General features: G+C 38.6%; 1 protein-coding gene across 23 annotated transcripts in view; it reads right to left on the bottom strand.

The window, feature by feature from the left end:
* Positions 1-18,543, bottom strand: part of CLASP2 (cytoplasmic linker associated protein 2) — a 137,337-nt gene that overhangs the window by 96,508 nt on the left and 22,286 nt on the right. For all 23 annotated transcript variants that reach the window (XM_030444450.1, XM_030444458.1, XM_030444452.1 and 20 more), the window contains exons 3-7: positions 13,629-13,732; positions 10,557-10,648; positions 10,143-10,218; positions 8,983-9,080; positions 3,130-3,200 (exon numbers count right to left, since the gene is read on the bottom strand). In XM_030444450.1, the coding sequence (XP_030300310.1) occupies positions 3,130-3,200; positions 8,983-9,080; positions 10,143-10,218; positions 10,557-10,648; positions 13,629-13,732 (441 nt within the window). The remainder of the gene's footprint in view (positions 1-3,129; positions 3,201-8,982; positions 9,081-10,142; positions 10,219-10,556; positions 10,649-13,628; positions 13,733-18,543) is intronic.

Below are 18,543 nucleotides of genomic sequence, written 5' to 3'. Positions count from 1 at the left end.
TAATCACAGAAGCTACCACCAGTTTCTGGATTTCCCCAGCTATCCACATTCATCCTGTGCCACCCTGGTGAGCTCTGTCAGGGTCTGTCGTCACTGTCTCCATAGTAACTATTCCCAAAAAGAAAAAACAGCGAAGGGAAATAAATAAAAAACAAAAAAAAAAAACCCAAAAGCATAATGTGGAAAAACAGATACAAGCCTGTGCTGTGGCTTTTCATTTGCCTGTTGGGTTTTTTCGGAACACATGTACCCAAACTGCATCTTTAATCACCCATGACACAGTCTGTCCCCCCCCCCAGAACCATGGTACTAACATCACTGTATCCTGTCACATTTTATGATTGTAAATCTAATGCTACGAGGCATACCACTAAAATGGGAAAACTGCATGAGTTCAATAGAGACGTGCAATTTATATTCAGCCCAATTAATTGTCTCATGGATGATGCAGAGAGCTCAAAATTATTATTATTATTATCCCTACTTTTAAATTCCCCGTCTCAAAATTTACACTAATACCCAATATAGGAGTCTGTTTAAATTCCCTCAGAGAAAACAGTATTTTACAAATCTTGGGCAGCAGAAACCACTGCTTTTGAAGCACTGAGATTGGCTCCCAGTTCTGTTTCCATAGAAATAAGCATTCATTTGCTGAAAAATGAGGAGGTGCTTTAAAGAACCTTCTCCAGTTTGCAGGGATGCATACACTCTGGTTCAGTGACAGGGAAGAACTACCAGCATGTGTAAGATTTTGCTTAACAGGCAAATATCCCAACATGATTCTCTTCATATGCAATATCATTAGGAACGTAAAACAAACCCCAAGGTCTTCATAGCAGCTAATTTGTTCACATCATTCCCATTAAAGAAATTATGCCTGTTTTAACTGTGCACTGAGGACAAGACGGGGGGGGAGGAGGGGAAATAATTTTTAAAGATTAAAAAACAAATACCAGAGGTCAGTTGGAAAGGTAAGTTACCAGTGTGGTATTACTGAAGCTTTTAAGTCTTCATCAAGCAAAAGCACTAAAACTCTTGCCCAGTCCCCTTGTTAGACACAGACAATTCTCATCTGTTGGCTTCTGAAACTTCCCTACATCCTGCCCCAATTATTCCAGCCATGCTCGTTTCAATACACGTTTCACCTCATCTGCCCTCCAAGAGGACCTGTCAGTCTCTAAGGTAACTGGCTGCCCTCCTTCTCATTTTTACAGTTTCACCAGGGCTTAGAGTCAATGAAGGAAGACTGTAACACAGGAATAAAGGGACTGTTCCCTCCAGTTCCACTCTTAACAAAGCCCCAGGGATAACAAGATATTAAATCTGCTACTGTGCTTAAGACTGCACGTACAGTATCTCCTCCTCTCCTCCCTGTATTTTTCCCACATAACCTGGCACACCAATACAATGCTTCTAAAACTTGCCATGTGTTTAATCATCTTAGTGCAAACACTATTTCTTTTTTTATATATGTTTTCTCTGTTAAAGTACTATGGGGAAAAAAAAGTATTCAGATTGCTTAAAGTTGCAAGTTTTGAGGGTTTTTTCTGTTTTTTTTTCCCATCCTCCTAAGTACCTGCTGAACAAAGAAATGGAACAACTGGCATCAGTAATATTTGATAAAGGAATCCCAAGTCACATCCCTCTATTTTCAGAAACTAGACCAGCACAATAAAAATTTACTATCACAGCAGTGTCACCCGGGACTACGAAGCAGTTGAGATTTTCCACATCTGTATTAGCAAGCCCTTCCTTATCCATTGCACACTGAAGAGAACCCTCATCAGAACAGCTTATTTGGGAAAGTTTGTTTCAAGACAGAAAAAAAGCCATTGCTTTTGCTGGCAAGAAGGTCCACTGCAGAGCTGCACCAGTTTAAAAGCCTGTTGAACAGTTTTTTGTCCCTTTCTCTTTAAAACCATAACCCTCCTCCTCCTCCCCTCTCCCTACAACCTCCATCAACACAACTCCAAAATACCCAAAGCTCTAGAAAAATCCCTAACACTATAACAGAGTCATTTAGACATTCTAATTTGGCATTTATCCTAAAATGCTTGGTTAAACTCCTAGAAGAAAAGTTGGCAACAAGGCCATACAAGAATTCAACAGTAACTTCAATCTACACATGCAAGCAGTAAACACAAATTGTCCTTCAGAGAATAATGAAGGACAAAAACCAGATAAGGCACTAACAATGGAAAAGTATCTTTTCAACAACACAAAAAAATTGTCTAAATGGATTCAACAGATAAAACTAGGGTCAAGTTAAAAAAAAATGAAACTAGTGTATTACAGTGATTCTGTCCCAAAGGAACAAAACCAGAACCATACCAACTTTTGCATAGAACTGGCCACCTACAAGACAAAATTAATGGTTTATACTGCTGCGGATCAGCATTCACATATGCAGTTTACAGATGAGAGATTAAAATGGCTTTAAGAAAAATAAGCTTGACCAACTCTCTTAAAAGAGATACAAAAAGCTCAGAAAGGCTATGTAAACTAGTCCAGCAATGTTGTATTTATCTTTTCATGTATTTTTAAATTATTTCGATGCACTTACATTGCCCTCATGCAGAGTTATCCATTCTTCTGAGAACTACAGAGAAATACATGTAAAATCCATCTCTGAACCTCTCAAACCTATGCAGCAGCATTAACATCAAATGCAAAGGATAAATGACTCACCCTTCCACAATGAGAAAATTGACTTAATCAGAACATTTAATAAGACATTCTCCCTCAAAATTACTGTTTTCCTTTTGTTTTGTATTTTTTAAGTGTTCAAGAATAACGTTTTATTTCAAAGCAGAATGCAGCTTATAAGCTTTTACTACCTCAAAGGTTGTGAAAACACATTCCTTTCAACCTATACCCTCTTCTGTTTTCACACTAGTAGGAGAAGGGTAAGAATATTTAAAATTAATGGAATATTTGAGTACATTAACAATGCTATTCAGTCCTCAAGAGATTTCTACTCTTGCATGGTTAGTTGCACTTCTCAGATTTTAGAAGAGCCTTCTTTTTAGTCAGCATAGTTGCTTGAGCAGGAATACGAACATCAGAAATTACATATTTACCTCGTATTAATCTAAAACTGATTATAAATATATGCTTTTTCATACTTACCATTCATGCTACTTAAAATCATATTTCCAGAGTTTCTTACTTCATCAAATTTCGCAAATATTGTTTGCAACCTGTAAAGAACAACAGCAGAATATTTCTACATCCCTAAAACACCCCAGTTTAATGATAAAAACAAAAATCAGTTTATTATCATATATAAAGCTCTAATATAGAACATACAAGGAATTGAGTATATAAAAACAACTGCTAACAGGCTCCCCTTAAGTTAGTTGAGCATCTTTACACAAATGCACAGAAACTGAAGTGAACTTAGCAAAGCACAAAACTCAGCACTGTTATTAGAGTGGCTAAAAATACCTTCATTTCTAAAGTTCAGGTTCAGTAATAGTGTATACTGGGTTCAAATGACTGTGGTATTACTCTATTTATACCCAATACTAAAAAGCAACTAGAGCATGTTCATGTAGGAAAAATTAGGGATTATTTAATTTCTTCTGAAATAATTACTAATTTTCCTCAAAATTTTTGTTCCTCAAACTTGTCTCGGTTTTTTTAATAAAAATATTTTTGTGGTAGTCAGCACTTCAACAGCAAAAAAAGAGTAAATTCTTTAAAGTCTTTTTTTCTAAACTTAATGTACACTAAACATTTTAGTCATATTCAACAGGCACACCACTGATACAAATTCTCACAGCAGAAAACACATTGCAAGTCCTTAGCTACATGTAAAGGATATAAAGGGCCAAAGTCAAGGGTACATAATGACTTGAATTCAGCATTTCCTTATGCACACACCACTTTTACACCATGGTCTGTGTAGAGAGGCTGTGCATTCTCACTGTGCACACTCTGCCTTCTCTAAACTGCCTGCTCCCTTCATTCACACATACCCCATTTATCTAACAATGAGTAATGTGATGGACAAAAGTATGAAAAGCTTGAGCTTTTCCCCACATGTTCAAATAGTTCAGTACTCTCAAAATGTGTTATTTTCACTTTCCAAACACTTACAAGCAATGTGCTAGAAAGAAACTGCCCTATACTTAACAGGCCCACAATGAGTACTCCCTAAATTCAGCTGAGATGTTCACAAAAAGGCCTATTCCACTGCAAGCATCTAACAGAAAAAAACCCAAAAGCCCTCTTAATTTGGTCAATATCCCATCAAACAAACTAGCAGTTAACTCTACCATCACAACTTACCTCAAGACTATATGTAACTCTGTAATATTCTCCATAATCTTCCCCTACTGTAGTTTTCAGCCTTGTCTTTGGAGCCTACTACCCTCTCCCTTTTGAGCACTGCATTTAAACCACTACAGCCACAGCAAAATGCTGGAAATGGCAGTGACTCGCAAGTGTCAGACTCCAGGGGTTAATGTTGAATCTCAGTCTTTTAATGAAAAAGTCCATTTGTAAACCAAAGTGAATTTAAGCTGAAAGGGATTTTTTTTCATTTAGACTTGAAAAAGTAGAACTATAGTTATTACATTGAATGCTTCAGTTACTAGCATTTACTAATGACACAAAAATCCTCTAACATGCAATGTGTGAAGTTAAAAGTTCACACAAGAATCAATACATATAGTAATGTGTTATGCCATCTTGCTTTCATAAATGGAAGATAATGCATTTGCTTTTTATGTACCACAGAAAGCACTTTTACAGTTTACTACTACGTTTACCGGTGACTGTGAGTCCCCTTCAACACTGCTGGACCCTAATACTAAACCCAAAGACTAGAAATGTTGCCCTGAGAGAAACTGAACATGAAGACCAGAAAAATGAACAGGTCACCTTTAAAATTCCACCTGATTTTTTATATTCTGTTAGGCTGATGTTATGTATTTAGCACGTGTTGTTTTAGAGAATTCAAAAGAAAAAAAATATTTCCTGCTCTTTTGAACTTTGTTTTCAAAAAGGCTTTCCTGAGCATTTTAAACAAAGGAGAAAAACTAAATGCTTCCTTGTAAATACATTATAACAATAAACATGTTGTGTCTCACTCTGGGCAAAATATCTGATAAAGTACTGTAAACATTAAAAAATGCACTGGTCAGCACTGGGTGCTGTGGGTAGTCAGAGGTGGGAGGCTAGAGAACAACAAAGTACTGCCACTCCTAAAGCTTCCAAAGCATGTCTGTATGACAAGATGCACACACTATAATATATTGTCATAATTACAAAAAACAAAAAAAAAAAATCCAGTAAAACACAGCTGACAAAATGGTCAAGCACTACTGTAGATCCAACCCTCTCTTAAGTACAGCTTACTGGAACTGTAACTACTACTTTGCCAAGACTCTCACAACAGATTTCTTCCTCCCTCTCCTCCCACCCAGCTCTTCATGCCACTGTCTTCTCATAATACTTCACACAGCCACAGGCTGCAAAGCAGTATGGGCTAAAGCCTCTAAAACTATTGCAAGCATCATCAATTTAACAGTGTTTACAGGAGTTCAGCTCCTGGCAAAGGAGAGCCTGGACAAGGAGAATACAAGAAATTGTTCTGGGTGAAGACTGCTTTCCTCAACATCAGCAATGAGGAATGTTCTTTGAGAAGAGCAGCATTATTACTCCTTTATCTCATACCTGCAAGAGCCCAAGTCTGAGTATGACGTGCATAATCAATCAGGAAAGCCATCAGGCAATAGAAATACTATGTCACTGGGGAAGAGAAATATTATCTTCTTTCTCCAAAAAGGCAGAGAAAGGTCTTCTGCAATTTCACATATGCATGGGCTAGATGACTGTTGCTTTCATAGTGAATGAAAGAATGAATGTACGAGATTGTAGCTCCTGGTAACCAGATAAACCCTCTCCTACAGAAAGTGATAGGTCTCTACCAAAGGATTATCATATTGTATGATGATTACATTCAATCAGAGGAACATGCAACCTTTTCTAAGATACAGCTGGAGCTGACACACACATACATGGAAAGGCAGCTCCTAGCAAAGAACAGGCACTGCACTTCTAGACTGTAAAGCTGTCACTTAGGATCATGCTTGGTGGAGTTCAACTGTTTGCACGACAGGCAGAGGAGGACAGCTAAAAGTTTGGACCTTGTGATAAAAAAGCAAAAAAAGTACCTCTGTCAATAGGAGGAGGATAAAGAATAAGAAAGGCTATTAAATGGTCTTTCTTCGTGTCCAAAGTGAGTCTGAAGTAGAAAATGGCCCACATGAAACCCTGCTCTTACTTTCCCTTCATTCTCCCTTCCAAAACAAACAAAAAAACCCCCAACCAAACAAAGGATGTTGCACAGACATGTGTCTACACCAGGACACACAGATGGATCTCATCTATAATGTGAACTGGTCAGAGAAGTAGAATGTACATAACCACATAAAATGTGAAATTCAGAAATGCACACTACAAAATGCTGTATGTAACATGTCAGGACATGAAACTGTGGCCCTAGACATGAGAATAAAGAAGTAACTGGCTTTATATATTTATGTTTGTCAAATAGCAGTGACAAAAGTTGTCAGATGACTTCCTGAAAGACCTTAAAAAGCTTTTGGAACTCAGATTAAGCAATTGCTACCCAGAGCCACGTATACTATTTCTATTCAGGGAAGATCAGCCACACATATTCCATACTGTAACAAATTCAATTTGGCCCACACAGAACAAAACTTGTTCACCATTTTTGGCTCATGGAACAAGAAATGTAACATCCAGTTTCAGTATTCACTAATGTATTAATGCGAATACTTACTGGCCTGACACCAAAGACTGTCAAACCTCTTTGGCAGCAGCTTTAACAAAAGGGAAAACAACATCCAAATTTCCAGCTGCTGACTTGATACTGATTTTTCTGAAAAAGGAATTTGCTCCAGGCAAAAATAACATTGTTTTTACTAAAGCACGGTATTATTCTGAGATTTCTAAGTTGAAAACTAACAAACAGAAAGAGGAACTCACTGATTTATAAACAATTTCACAAATTAATCTCTGTGAAGAATAAAAACACACTGAAGAAAAATACAGTAGCAAGAAAAGTTGAACTACAGGAAATACCATCTCCTTTATTGACTACCCAGACTCCAACTGGCCCAAAAAGCCTTCTCTAGAAAACCCAGTGTTTTCCACACAGGCAATCCTATCAGGTGCAGATTACAAAATGTTTTAAGTTTACTACTATTAAATTACTACCTACATTTGGTTTTATATAGACATAACATATATATACTATCTGCCTGTTTAAGGAAGATGAGTAATTTCTCAAAACAGTGACTGATTAACTTTCCTGCCTTCCTTTCAGCAGACAAGACTTATTTTCAGTACTTTAGAGCAGAGTGCATTTAAGCAGCAACAGACAGATCTTTAATGTGTAATTTGTTGAACTAAACAAGCCTACATTCTATTAAATCACATGTGCACCAAATACTCACATTTTCTGCTAGTATTTATGTTTACACACAATCTTTAATTCACGGCCAAACAGAGGAGATGCAATGAAGCTCTTTAAGGCTGAACTCAACAAAAGAAAGCAGCTGTGTCTGAACTACAGATTATCTGTAATACTTAAAACCCTTAAAACCTACCCAGACAGACAAATATGAACTCAGATTCCTCTCAAAACAATGATGATACTCTACATCAAAGGCTTTTTTTCCCACATATCATAGTTCCTGCATAACCACGTGAACATTATAATACATCTAAGCAAGGGGAAAACTTCTGACAGGCCCTGAGGAAGGAACATCTTTAATTAGGTCTTCCTCTGAAGGAACAGCAGTCTGAGCTACCATAGAGCTAATCTCTCTTTTCTTGTTGTCTGCCTTGTTATTTGTGTGAAGGACTAAGAAGAGACTAAAAAACTTTGTTTTCTCTCAGCAATGGATGGGACAAGTAAATCATAACTCCCTGCTTCACCCCAACCTGAAAACCAGAGCAGAAGACACAGCACTGAGACTCAGCTCATGTATCATTTTACACTAGTTTTGACTGTCAGCTGCAAAACTGTTGAGTTTCAGTGGCAACAACTCATTTAACATGCACCAAGCAGAGCTTTGGCTCTTTATCTATATGCAAATAGTACAACTATGCTTGCTTTCAGATGAGGGGGAATTCTGTATTCAAGTGATTCAGAGAGTAGAAATAACAATTGGGCACCTACTGCAACTAAATTAGAAGCTGCTGATCGCCCTGAGGATACAAAGCTCCTATAGTGTTTAATCCTATTTGGATCCCAACATTTATTCAGTTTGTATGACATGGAAATGGGAACAGGGTGAATGCTGAACCTAAACTTATGGTCAGACCCAACATTCACAGTACAAACAAAGGCTGTTGTTATCTGCACTCTTTGCTCTTATTCTCCGTTTCAAAAGATGCCCAAGACCCCAGTTTAATGTAAGAAGATTATTATCTAGTATGTTCAAATTATTTGCCATGAAACTCAACATTTGGGACTGCAGTAATAATATGGTTGAAGCTTCTGTGGCAACTATGCAGTCTCTTCACAGTCTAAAATTGTGACATATACTGTACATGTGAAAATGTCACCACACTCACTATCTATTTGCTTTACTTTGAAGTATCTTTCTACTACCACTGAGCTCTCAGCTTCCCCTAAAGTCAGGGGATTTTTAACTGGTAAATGTAAGGCTCCTTTTCATCATACACTTGGTATGCCCTATCCAAGCAAAAAAAAGCAAAACAAAGTCAAGAACCCTAATGACATCCTGATGGAAGCAAAATTAACAAATAAAATAAAACTAATAATAAAATTATTATTTTATTATTAATAAAACTAATAATTTTTATAATAAAATAAAAACTAATAATTTTAAAACAAAGCTTTTAGCAAGTTTAGAGTTCTAAGGAAGAACAGTAACATAGAATGGCTCAGGATCACAAAATCAAAGCAGCTAACTTTACCTTCCAGGAGGAATTCCTCTCTTCGTAAGATCTAGTCGTACTTTCTCTCCCACATGTCTATAAACCTCTACAATGGCTAATATGGCAGCATCTCTCACCTGTGAATAGAGAGTTGGAATTTTTAATTCCAGAGTTACAGAAACCAAAACAATATTTGCTGACAACCCACTAATCTTCCAGCTTCTACTGACCTTAATGCCAACTCCTTTCACAATACAGCTGAAATAGTGAGTATGGAAAGGGAAATACAACTGTTATTTCAAGATGGTATCTCTTCCAAGCTACAGCATCTCCAGATGGTAAATGAAAAATCCTAGAAATAACAGCTCTAGAGGGAATTTCTGGGACTGACATATAAATATTTGTGGAAAAAATGTGCTGTATTTAGGACTCTGTCACAGTAGACACTACTTCCAAAAGTTAGTCCCTGCACTCAGTTTTGACACTTTGTCTTGCTGTCATCTATTTCTACATGCAGTGAGGCCCTTCTGGAAAACTAAGGACCTGACTGCCCAAAGAGGGATCCAAAGAGAACAGTGTTTTTCTTCAACAGAATTTTTTGGCATCACATCAGCACACGAAAGGGAGTAAAACAGGATAGAGGAAAGGAAAAGAACAATTAACACAATGAGGTGGAGTGCCTCTTCCAAAAAATTTAAAGCACAGCCATCACTACAAAAACTCCCAAAAATGCACACTACCAAATGCCATTATACTCTATAAAAGAATTACTGGAATGACTTAAGTATTGTTCTCTGCACTAGCTTGAACTAAACCCACAATTGAACTGTGAAGGTATGAACTACACACAACTACAGGTCTCACAGAGGAGCTTCTGGAGGCAATTCTTCCCATCAGTATTTTTGTTCCTCTTACTTCAAAGTGCTCTACAAGAAACAGCTATTTTCCATAATGACTAGTTTCAGCCTCTGAAGACAAAACTAAAAGGGTCAGTGTATCACCACATGACTGCCTTAGCAACTCTCATCTTCCAATGGATGGACTGATTCGGAAGAAAATGGTTTATTGTTTCTCATGTTAGAAAATAATGATCTATTGTCTACAAACAAGCCTATCAGTTTACATGCTCACATTTGTTTTGCTTTCATTCCTCTGCTAAGTAGGGCTGTAGAAGTTCCAGTAAGTTATTAAATCCTTACCTGACTATTTGAGTCACCAAATGCTATACAGAGGTGTGGTACCAACTTGCTGAGGGTTAACAGCTGTGCACCATAACTGAAAACAAACAAAACACACAACAAAAATCAAACCCAAAATAAGTAATTTTTTTTTCTTTAACAGAAAACTAGAAAATGCCTTATGGAGAAATGAACATTCAGTTTAGCACTAATAAAATACTAACTTACATCAGGCTTTGTCTCACTTAAAAGAGGCAAAGGACTAATAAGAAAGACATAATACTACACCTTCAGTCTTTCAGAAAGCTCAAGTTGTTTAGTTTTCCCCATTTATTAATTTAATTGAATGAGACTTCCTAAAGTATTAATTTCAGAGAAAATGACATTCAGAAGACAGACAGAACTGTTACATCTCCATTGAAACAAACAGCTTACATGTTTAAGGTAGCAACAAGACACAAACACACTCCTTCTCGGGATCGGTAATTCTTGTGTTTAAAACCAACAGCAAGGCGTTCCCAAATGTACTATAAAAAAAAGAAATAATTCTCTTTGATTACCAGGAGTGCAATACAATGTAATTCTATCCATATTTTATAATTACATTCATTAACAGTTGCAAAAAAAACCTAAGGTCCACTGGAAAAGTAGAGGTACTTCTCAGATAAAATTAAATTATAAAATGCACAGAATGGAACACAACACATACTACCCTATGTCGAAAACAATTTCTAAAAACATCCTTCAGAAATCTGAGTATTTTAATTGCTTGGGAAACAGCCCTTAAAAACACAAGGAATTGTTACAGTTAACACATACGAAACAAACATTAACATTATGAACCACTGACTCAAGCAGAAGTTACTATATTCTTTTTGCTCCATATTCTGTTTCCCTGCCAAAATTTCCTCTCACCCATTTTAACTCACCCTCATCCATCCCTTGCTGTCCACTCCTCCCCTAGTTTTGTTTTAAATTTATTTCTTGGCATTTTCCATCATTTCTTGCCGGTGCATTCTAATTCCTTTGCTTCCATTTTCATTCTGCTTTCACAGCTCCTTTTATGCGGGTCCCCCTTCCTGTAGTACAATTCTCTGGTTCACTAGACCCTCATTTACCTTCTTGTGCACTCTTTTTTTTTTTTTTTAATCGCCTGCCTTTTAGTCTTTCCCTCCTCAGTTTTATGTTTTTTCACCTTTCCATCTCCTCGCCCTTCTTTAGCCGCACCTTTCGGCGTTTTAAAAATAAAACCCAAAGAAACGAACACAACAAAGAAAACAGGCAAGCAAAAACCAACCAGAAAAACCCCCAAACAAAACGTAAACATGAAGCTTACGAGACTCGGGATTCTCCGTGGTGCCTGGGAGCAGATGCAGGGACTCCACCGGCGGCTCCCCCGGCTGCAGCGCTGCCATGACAGCCTCGGCAGCATCCGCGGGGAGCGTTGCCCTAGCGATGGCTGCGCACCGGCAAGGGCGCAATTCCCAGCCTGGGCACCACCCTCATTCCTAACTCAGTACCCTAACAAATCCGCTCCAATGGATGCGAGTCAAGTGATCGCAATCGTCTGCAGCCTGACAAACACCCACGCCAAGAAAACCACCCTCACAAACAGCCACTGCAGGAGGAGAGGAGCAGGGAATACCGCATCCTCCTTATTAATGAGGGAGCACACGTAAAATTTTCCAATTAAGAGCCCTGCTTGATCATTTTGTCCCATCTGTGGTTTCGTGTTTGTTTGCTCGTTTCATACCTCATTACACTCAGAGAAAACAAAGCTTAGACAAGCAGGATATGGCTTGCCAAAACTGCACGGCTTAAAAACAAAGAACAGGATTTTACGGAAGAAAACATCCTTCCAGTTAACCCACTGTCCTGAACAAGCATGGGAAAAAGGAAATCTTCTTGCTAGGTGTACAAAAATACAGGTAGAAAACTAGCTGTAGAGTGCTGAAAAGAAATGCAATCTTTCACTAAATTTAACCCTACTTTAAGAACTGAATTCTTCAAAACAGATAAATTCAAATGGCTGCTTAGATATTTCAACTCTCAAGACTTTCTAGCAAAAGCTGGTGTCAACCTCCCTTTGTCCTATTCATACATTTATACAACTTATATTCTTATTTTTGTAATTTCCTACTCATAGTCAATCAAAAAACTATTAATAAATGTAAAAAAAACCAAACCAAAAACAACCAAAACCAAACACATTTAAAACAAGAGGGAATTGACAACAGGACAAATTAAATCTTACTCAACAACACACTAGAACAGACCAGGTAAGCTGGACTGGAAATAGACTTACAGGATTTAGCCCCCCAAAATTATTCCACCCAGCTCTTCCAAAGGGATGCTTCTCTTCAGCAAAGGAAGCCTGAAATTCTGCATTTCAGTGTTGGAGGCACAGGAAAGACTTCTCTCTTTTGGTCCCTACTGTGAGGATGATTCATGGTGTTCATCCAAATTTTTAATGATACATAAACTGTCCTGGGAGCAGACACCTGAAAGCCAGGCTTCTCCTACTCTAGGGGAGTTATAAGAGCCACACCTTCTCTTACTTACACACACTGCTCCTTGGACCCCACGAACCTTGCATTCTGTCTGAGACTGTGAGTAACCTTCAAAAGGGATGGAAGCTTCTTTCCATCACCTCAGTGTACAGACTAACAACTCTTCAGAAACTGAAAGATGGACCAGTAAGCTAAAATTCTTCCACAATGAGAGGCTAGCATGAAGCAACAATCACCACGTTCTTTATTAGCAGTTGTTCAGCTGAAGGTGCCTCCAAGATGCTCTGCTGTCTACTTAACCAAATGCTATTACAGCAGAGGTAGTTGTACTTTCAGATCTGCATGCCAGCTACTTGGGATCATCTCGGGCACAGGAACGTGTCACTCATGAACTACTTGAACTTAGGCATGACAAAATGCTGCAGTATTTTTTTATCAGTGAATAAAACCAAAACTCGATCTCATTAAAAGGTAAAGGTGTGCCTTTGTGGGTGACACTGCATGACTTCGATGCCTAAATCTCAGTCAGATCTGTGAGCAAATCACCTGAGAAAATGCCTTGTGTAGGAAGGAAGATAAATGTATTTCCAAGTGTCACAGAGCATGTTTGTCATACATTTAGAAAGCCAGATTTTCGAAGTTAGAATGCACCATCTCAAGCGCAGAACTATTACTATGTGTTCAAATACAAATAATTTTAAAGTGAGTTTGGAGCTACAGAACTTGTTTAGTCCCATTCTGCAAATTCAAACCCAGGAGGGTTCTTCAAACATGCTCTAACTTAAAAAGTCCTGCCACAATAGGAAAAAAAAATGTAATTGCACTGTGCTGGACCTTTATCCTTAGCTGAACAACACATTAATGTCAATCCTTTAAGAATATCTTTACATTTACACCATCAACAGTCGCCATAACATTGTGACATATATAAAGTCAAGCTCATGCATAAGTCATAACCTCATTGGAGGCCTACATTGGGATCATTAAGTAGTCATACCATGGGTGGTGCTACTTCATCCATCAATTTCAGTATGAGATTCTGTGCTTGCTCTCGAACTTGGTCTTTGGCATCTCCCATACGATCTATCAAAGGCATAAGAACTATAGGAGAGGAAAAAAAAACATGATTAAACACCCAATTAAGATTTGTTAACACTTAAAGAATATTTCCTGAAATAGATTTAAGATACCACTTAATAAAAAATAAAAGCTGATTTTAAGTTGGTCAAGATACATTGAAGTTTCAATTGTATTTCTGAGTATGTTAGAAGACTAACAACAAATCCACTGGACTGAAGCTGAAGAGAACAGTATCTTCCAAAAGGCTAAAAAGGAACTATGCTTCCTATCTTGGAAACTGGAGGACTGACATCAATTTCATCTGCAAAAAGTATGCTAATAGCTGCTGAATGTCTGGATTTTCTGAACAGTAATGCTGAGTTGAGTCACGAAGAACTGAGATAAGAGAAAGGACTACTTTCAGATCTATGACATCTTGCTGTAAAATTAAAAAAAAAATTACAGGTTTTAAATCTGTCTGTTCACACAGCGTGTCTTCTGGAAACCCAGCTTTACTTCAGTAACAGTATGAGTAAAAGTTACTATTTCAAAACAAGTGTCCTCAAATAATATTTAACTAAAATCGCATGACAGCTGATGGTTTCACATTCTAAAAGAAAAATCAATACAAACTCAAAACGAAAGGCCTTGCCAAGTCCTTTTGCTAGCTTATCCAGAGAAGAGTTTATAATTACATCTGATAAACAAGTAAATGTAATGATATTTAGGAAATTAACAATGCATGAATGCTGAGATCCACATGGCGCAAGCCATCCTGCTATACTGGTTCCAAGTCCTCTGTGTGATCCCTACACACACACACTTTGTGAGACTCTTCCCCAGAATGCTTTCAGTACCAGTTCTTCAAAAAGAAGGGTGATAACACTGAGCATACTGCCTTCCATCAGCATGTACAGCTGGCACAGAGCTGGTGGAGATGTCACCTCCCTCAGGACAGTGCTTTTAAAGTTAGTACTAGCAGGCAATACAGCACCTCGGAGAACCAGTGTCTCATGCTAACAATTACCTGTCGACAGCTCTTCCTTCTGCATTAACTTTCGTCTCTGATGTGATCCACGGAACTTGCTCAACCAGCCCAAAATACCCACCCAGCCCATCCTTCTGCTCCCTCAGTCTAATTAAGCTGAGGCCAAGCTGAGTACTGTACTCAGGTCTAAGACTCTCAACAAAAGAAGGATGCAGACCTGCTGGTGTGAGTGCAGAAGAGGGTATGAAGGTAATCAAGAGGGCTGGAGTTCTTTTCTCTCTGTACAAAGACAGGCTGAAAGAGTTGGGGCTGTTCAGCTCCAAAAAGAGAAGGCTCCAGGGAAACCTTATAGATGCCTTCCAGAGGCCCTACAGGAAAGCTGGGGAGGGACTTTTCACAAACAGCATTTAGTGATAGGAGGAACTGCGACATTTTCAAACTGGAAGAGGGCAGATTTAGACCAGATATTAAGTAGAAATTCTTTAGTGTGAATGTGGTGGGACGTTGTAACAGGTTACCCAGGGAGGTTGTGGCTGCCCCCTCCCTGGAAGTGTTCAAGGCCAGGCTGGATGGGGCTTTGAGCAGCCTGGTCAGGTGGGAGGTTGTTCCTGCCCATGCAGGGAGGTTGGAATTAGATGATCTTTAAGGTCCCTTCCAACCCAAACCATCCTGTGAATAGTCTTGCCAGCAAAAGTATTGGAACAGAATCAGTAACATGGGAGGTCACCTCAGTTCTTTCTACATTGAAAACAGTAGCCATTTATGTAGCAGGATGATTACTGGACTAATACACTGCTGACATTTTAATTTCTCCTCCTGCTGTATCTGAACACCTTCTTAATCATCCTAATCCAAATATTTAATTCTACAGCTCTGGATATTCCACTAATATCTTCAACTACCATCATCAAGTACCATTTTTCATCTATCTTCCCTTCCTCCTCTGAATACATTATTACAGCTACTTTCATTTTCAAGTTTGAACAGAAGTGTTTCGGGGTTTTCTGTTTGGGTTTTTTTTGTTGCTATTTTGCTGGGCTGGAGAGGGCTTTTTTGTGTTTGCTTTGGGTTTGGGTTTTGTTTTTTTTCCCCCCACATTGTAAACACAGAAAAAGCATCCAGAACTTGAGAAGTTAATTTTTGGAGCCCACAGCTGACCTCTCCCCTAAATTTCCAATCAATCTCATACTTACCGATTACATTTTTCTTCCCCAAAATATTTTTTATTACTCTTCTCAGCACTTCTAAGCTGACCTTTTGCCTGTACCATTCGCTAACTAGTATGAGCTGCTGCACTAACCCGACTGCCGGGCAGCTGAAGGCAACTCTTGCTTTGAAGAGAGGGAAACAAAACAGCGACTCAGAGGCTGTTCCAGCAGGAGGGAACACAGCAAGGGGCAGTCCTGCAGGAACACGGCTCCTTTGTGAGCCAGATGACAGAGCTGGAGATACCAGGGCTCAGCTGGAATCACTAAGGGGAGCACAGAGGGCAGCTACTGGGAGCCACTGCCAGAGGTGAGGTCATGGAGCTAAAACTGAGCTATGACACAGGCTGCAGGTTTCAGTCTCTGTAGACACTGAACACCCCGGCCTCTGTCACTCAGGGAATGCTGACAACCTGCTTGCAGGAGCAGCACTTCTGTAGAGCTGACTTCTTCCCCCCTCCTAAATCTCAGGTTTCTGTACGACCCCTCCTAAGGCATGAAATACTCTGTTTGTGTGAGACAAACAAAAATAGGCTGCTGAATGCTGGCATCCACCAGCTGGTTTTCAGGTTGGTAGTTCCTCTTTTCTGTCAGAATAAGCTCCTAAAAGAAATCATTTCAAGCTGATTGCCTCCTGATTGCCTACTTCTTCTCAACCAGAAGGGGATCTCCACCAAACATATTTTGATTTGAATTCCTAATGCCCTCATCACTTTTTCTACAAATTTTAGACATGTCTAAGGAGAGCCATAGTGAAAACCAGCTGAATTGCATTAGCTGCCCTTTATATGAATGAGTGGGGAAACACATCTCCCTATCTAAAAATTCTGACACTTGATATGCTTGGGTCCAACCCAGCATCTTGATTTGCTAGTGACCCATCTCTTTTCCCCATTTCAAGCCTCCTGACCTCCCCTTCTGCCTCTCTAGTCCTGCCCAGCCAAAAATCACAGTGCAGAAGAAACTTTTGAGTTCTTACATGAGACCTCACCTAAGCCCAAAGCAGCAATTACAGCTGAGCCTAAGAGATGACAGTAAACCACAGGCTTTTGTTCTACATGAGGATAAACCAGTGCTGTCACTGGTAAGCAATAGCTTCACCTACTCACTATACCAACCACTGTTTCCCCCTCACAACCCATACCACACCTTGCAGTATTTGTCTGTTTACAAGGTGAACAAAGGACATACTCAGAATTCAAGATGATGCACATGTCAATCAAAGGCACAAGCCTGGAGTTATGTTGGAACTGAGGCAACAGAAACAGCCTGTGAGGGTTTCAGCACCTTAGAAAGTATCTACTGGATGTTTGTGCACTAAGATTTTTATAAAAATATTTTTACCTTGGTCAGCTTTAGGGAGACTTCTATCCCTCCTAGGAGCAGCTTAAGTAATACTTGCAAAACAAGGGCACCTGTACTAAAATACAGGTCTCTACTTTAGAAGATTATAGCACTACTACCTCCCAAAGAATGGGTGCACAGATAACACATCACTAAGAACAATTCTCTTTTTTCCCCCCTTAACTTCATTCCAAATACAACTAAACCATCACTTTGGAGGATCCTTTTCTTTAAGTTTTACATGCTTTCTCTTTAGCATTATCAAATCAGCATCCTTCTTTATATCGCAGTTCAAATACATGCACTGGGTCATTTCTGGCATCAAACTGCAAACTAAACAAAACTGAAGAGGTGCTGAAGTTAAAAGAAAGGTGAGGAAGGAGAAGTAGGACCATGCATGATAGCAGTATACAAAGCAGAAGTCTCCTGATGTGTTACCCACGGAAGTACATAATTTGTCACATTCAATATGGATTCATGCATTCCTACCGTTTTATATTAACCTTATTCATCTTGCTCCTTCTGTTGCCTGCTTTAACCATTTCAAAGGGATTTTGGAAAAGCTAATAACATACAATAACTTTCTTCCTTTTATTTATTTCTGCAGACATGCAGAGAACTGTTACATTAAATTTAAAAGACAGTGATTCTCCTTGCAGCTGATGGTGGTTTATTGTTTGGTTGTTTTTTTTTTGTTTTTTGCAGACCCAACAAGCACTACATCCCATTAAATTTGCCTTTTCACCACATTTTAGGGTACTGTCAAAGTCTCCTACCACTCCTCAGTTTTTCATATAAAGATTTCTATATTGTTATACCATGATTTTACAGGTTTTGATTACTGTAGAAAACGTAGAAGTGCCAGGAAAAATATTCTATAGCATACATTAATTCTACCAGATCTACTTCAAACTAACCTGCTATTTACAACTAAGCTGCTATTTACACTGTTTCCTTCCTAATTCTACTTACCTTTCTATTATACCCCTAACAAAGCTTATTATCCCTTCAGTTTCTTTTCTATTGTTTTTCCTCCTTCACTCAGTAAATCTTAATAGATTTTCATTTATACAAATTCACATAATGATTTTATCACCAACTAGATGCAACAGTTAATGCCAAAACCAGCTGGGGGAGTCAGAATACAGCCTCGAGAGATTAATAATTTATTTCCCTTACCGGGACCAAAGATGATAAACAAGTAAATCACAGAAGTCAATGCCTAGAATGGAACCCAATGAATTTTTTAAAAACCTGAGCAGCACAAATGTATTACACCCTGCAGCAAAGAATGCCATAGGTAGCACAAACAACTG

This window comes from Calypte anna, chromosome 2 (genome assembly GCF_003957555.1).
Source record: "Calypte anna isolate BGI_N300 chromosome 2, bCalAnn1_v1.p, whole genome shotgun sequence".
Classification (NCBI taxonomy): domain Eukaryota; kingdom Metazoa; phylum Chordata; class Aves; order Apodiformes; family Trochilidae; genus Calypte; species Calypte anna.
Note: the sequence above shows the minus strand (reverse complement) of the source record. Positions and strands in the feature narration are given on the sequence as shown.